The 1483-nt window shown below is 35.7% G+C and overlaps 1 protein-coding gene across 1 annotated transcript; it reads left to right on the top strand.

Moving 5' to 3' along the window:
- The first annotated feature begins 73 nt into the window (after positions 1–73).
- On the top strand, positions 74–1246 carry LOC149491778 (ribonucleoside-diphosphate reductase large subunit-like). Its single transcript, XM_089717047.1, has 4 exons — positions 74–246; positions 333–480; positions 763–846; positions 932–1246. Exons 1-4 carry the CDS (start codon positions 146–148, stop codon positions 1028–1030), a joined length of 432 nt encoding a protein of 143 aa, XP_089573173.1. The 5' UTR covers positions 74–145; the 3' UTR covers positions 1031–1246.
- The last annotated feature ends 237 nt before the right edge of the window (positions 1247–1483 follow it).

The following is a 1483-nucleotide window of genomic DNA, read 5'->3' on the forward strand; positions in this document are numbered from 1 at the left end:
CAGAGTTTTAAGGTTCGTTCTACCATTAAATTCTGTTCAGCTTTTGTTATGACCAGTTGTCTTGTGCTACCTTCTAATTCTATTATCCTTTTGCAGTGGTGAATTTGTTGTGGTCAACAAACATCTTCTGCATGACCTAACTGAGATGGGCCTTTGGTCCCCTGCTCTCAAAAACAAAATAATTTATGAGGATGGCTCTGTCCAAAAAATTCCAGAAATTCCCGATGATCTGAAGCTTATATACAAGTATGTATATGCAATTTTCTTCATGTATGTTATCATCTTCTACGCTCTTCTCTCAGTCCATGCTAATACTATTTTGTGGTAACTAGGACTGTTTGGGAGATCAAGCAAAAGACATTGGTAGATATGGCAGTTGACCGTGGATGCTATATAGATCAGAGTCAAAGCCTTAACATACACATGGATCAACCCAATTTTGGAAAGTTAACTTCCCTGCACTTCTATGCTTGGTCCAAGGTAAATGCTGAAATAATTCCTGCCACCATACAGTGCATGTAGTCTACAATTCCGGTATTTATATAAGTTAATGCTTGTGACTCATATAATTAGCTTCCAGTTAGGATGGTCTGATGTCTGATGTCTCTCATCTGAGATAGTGAATGTTAACTTCCTCCTACTGCTTTTCTGCTAGTTGTAATTTTATGGCATGCTAGCGTTGGGAGATCTTGATTTGGCCCTTTACTCTGGGACTAATGCTATCATTTTTTAATTTTGTAATTGTTCCTTTTTTGTATAAAGGGTTTAAAAACAGGGATGTATTATCTTCGATCACGTGCTGCAGCTGATGCCATCAAGTTCACTGTTGATACTTCTCTTCTTCAAGTAATTATCAGTCACTGCCATAAGAGTTTTAACCATTTATGCTTTCACATTTTATTCTAAATAATTCTTTTTACTGGTAATGCAGGAAAAGAAAAGTTTGGCTGCTGAAGATGATGGTACCAAAATGGCTCAGATGGTTTGCTCTCTTACTAACCGTGAAGAGTGCATGGCTTGTGGCAGTTAGAGAGCATGAAGTTCTTTTGTTCAAGGTTCTGTTATATTTGGAAGCATTAGAAATTTAAACATATAATCAAATATACGACTTAAATTTATATAACTTTAAGTCTTTGTATAGGCTAATCGTGTATTGGTTGTTAAATATTTAGCTAGACATTGTACTTACACGTATAAAAGTTGGGACTGGAATTTCAATTACAGTTATGGAAGCTATTGTTTTGTACATTGTTTTTAGATGTCCCAATTGGTTATTCTGCAGCTTTAATAGCTCAGGTAAACATTTCCAAATGTATTCTAGTTTGTTTAGAGAGAAGACAATAGCCTTTGCGGTTAACTATTTGGGCTAAGCTTCGTTGGCAGACTCTCTCCATTAAATTAGGTTTGGTATTTGACAAATGTTAATCTGGCGGTCAATGCTGTGCAATTATAGTATTTATCATTGATGGTTGACAATATTAAT

The sequence above is a fragment of the Jatropha curcas genome, unplaced genomic scaffold, assembly GCF_041381405.1.
Source record: "Jatropha curcas cultivar XTBG-Jc1 unplaced genomic scaffold, XTBG_Jcur_1.0 HiC_scaffold_622_pilon, whole genome shotgun sequence".
Lineage (NCBI taxonomy): Eukaryota > Viridiplantae > Streptophyta > Magnoliopsida > Malpighiales > Euphorbiaceae > Jatropha > Jatropha curcas.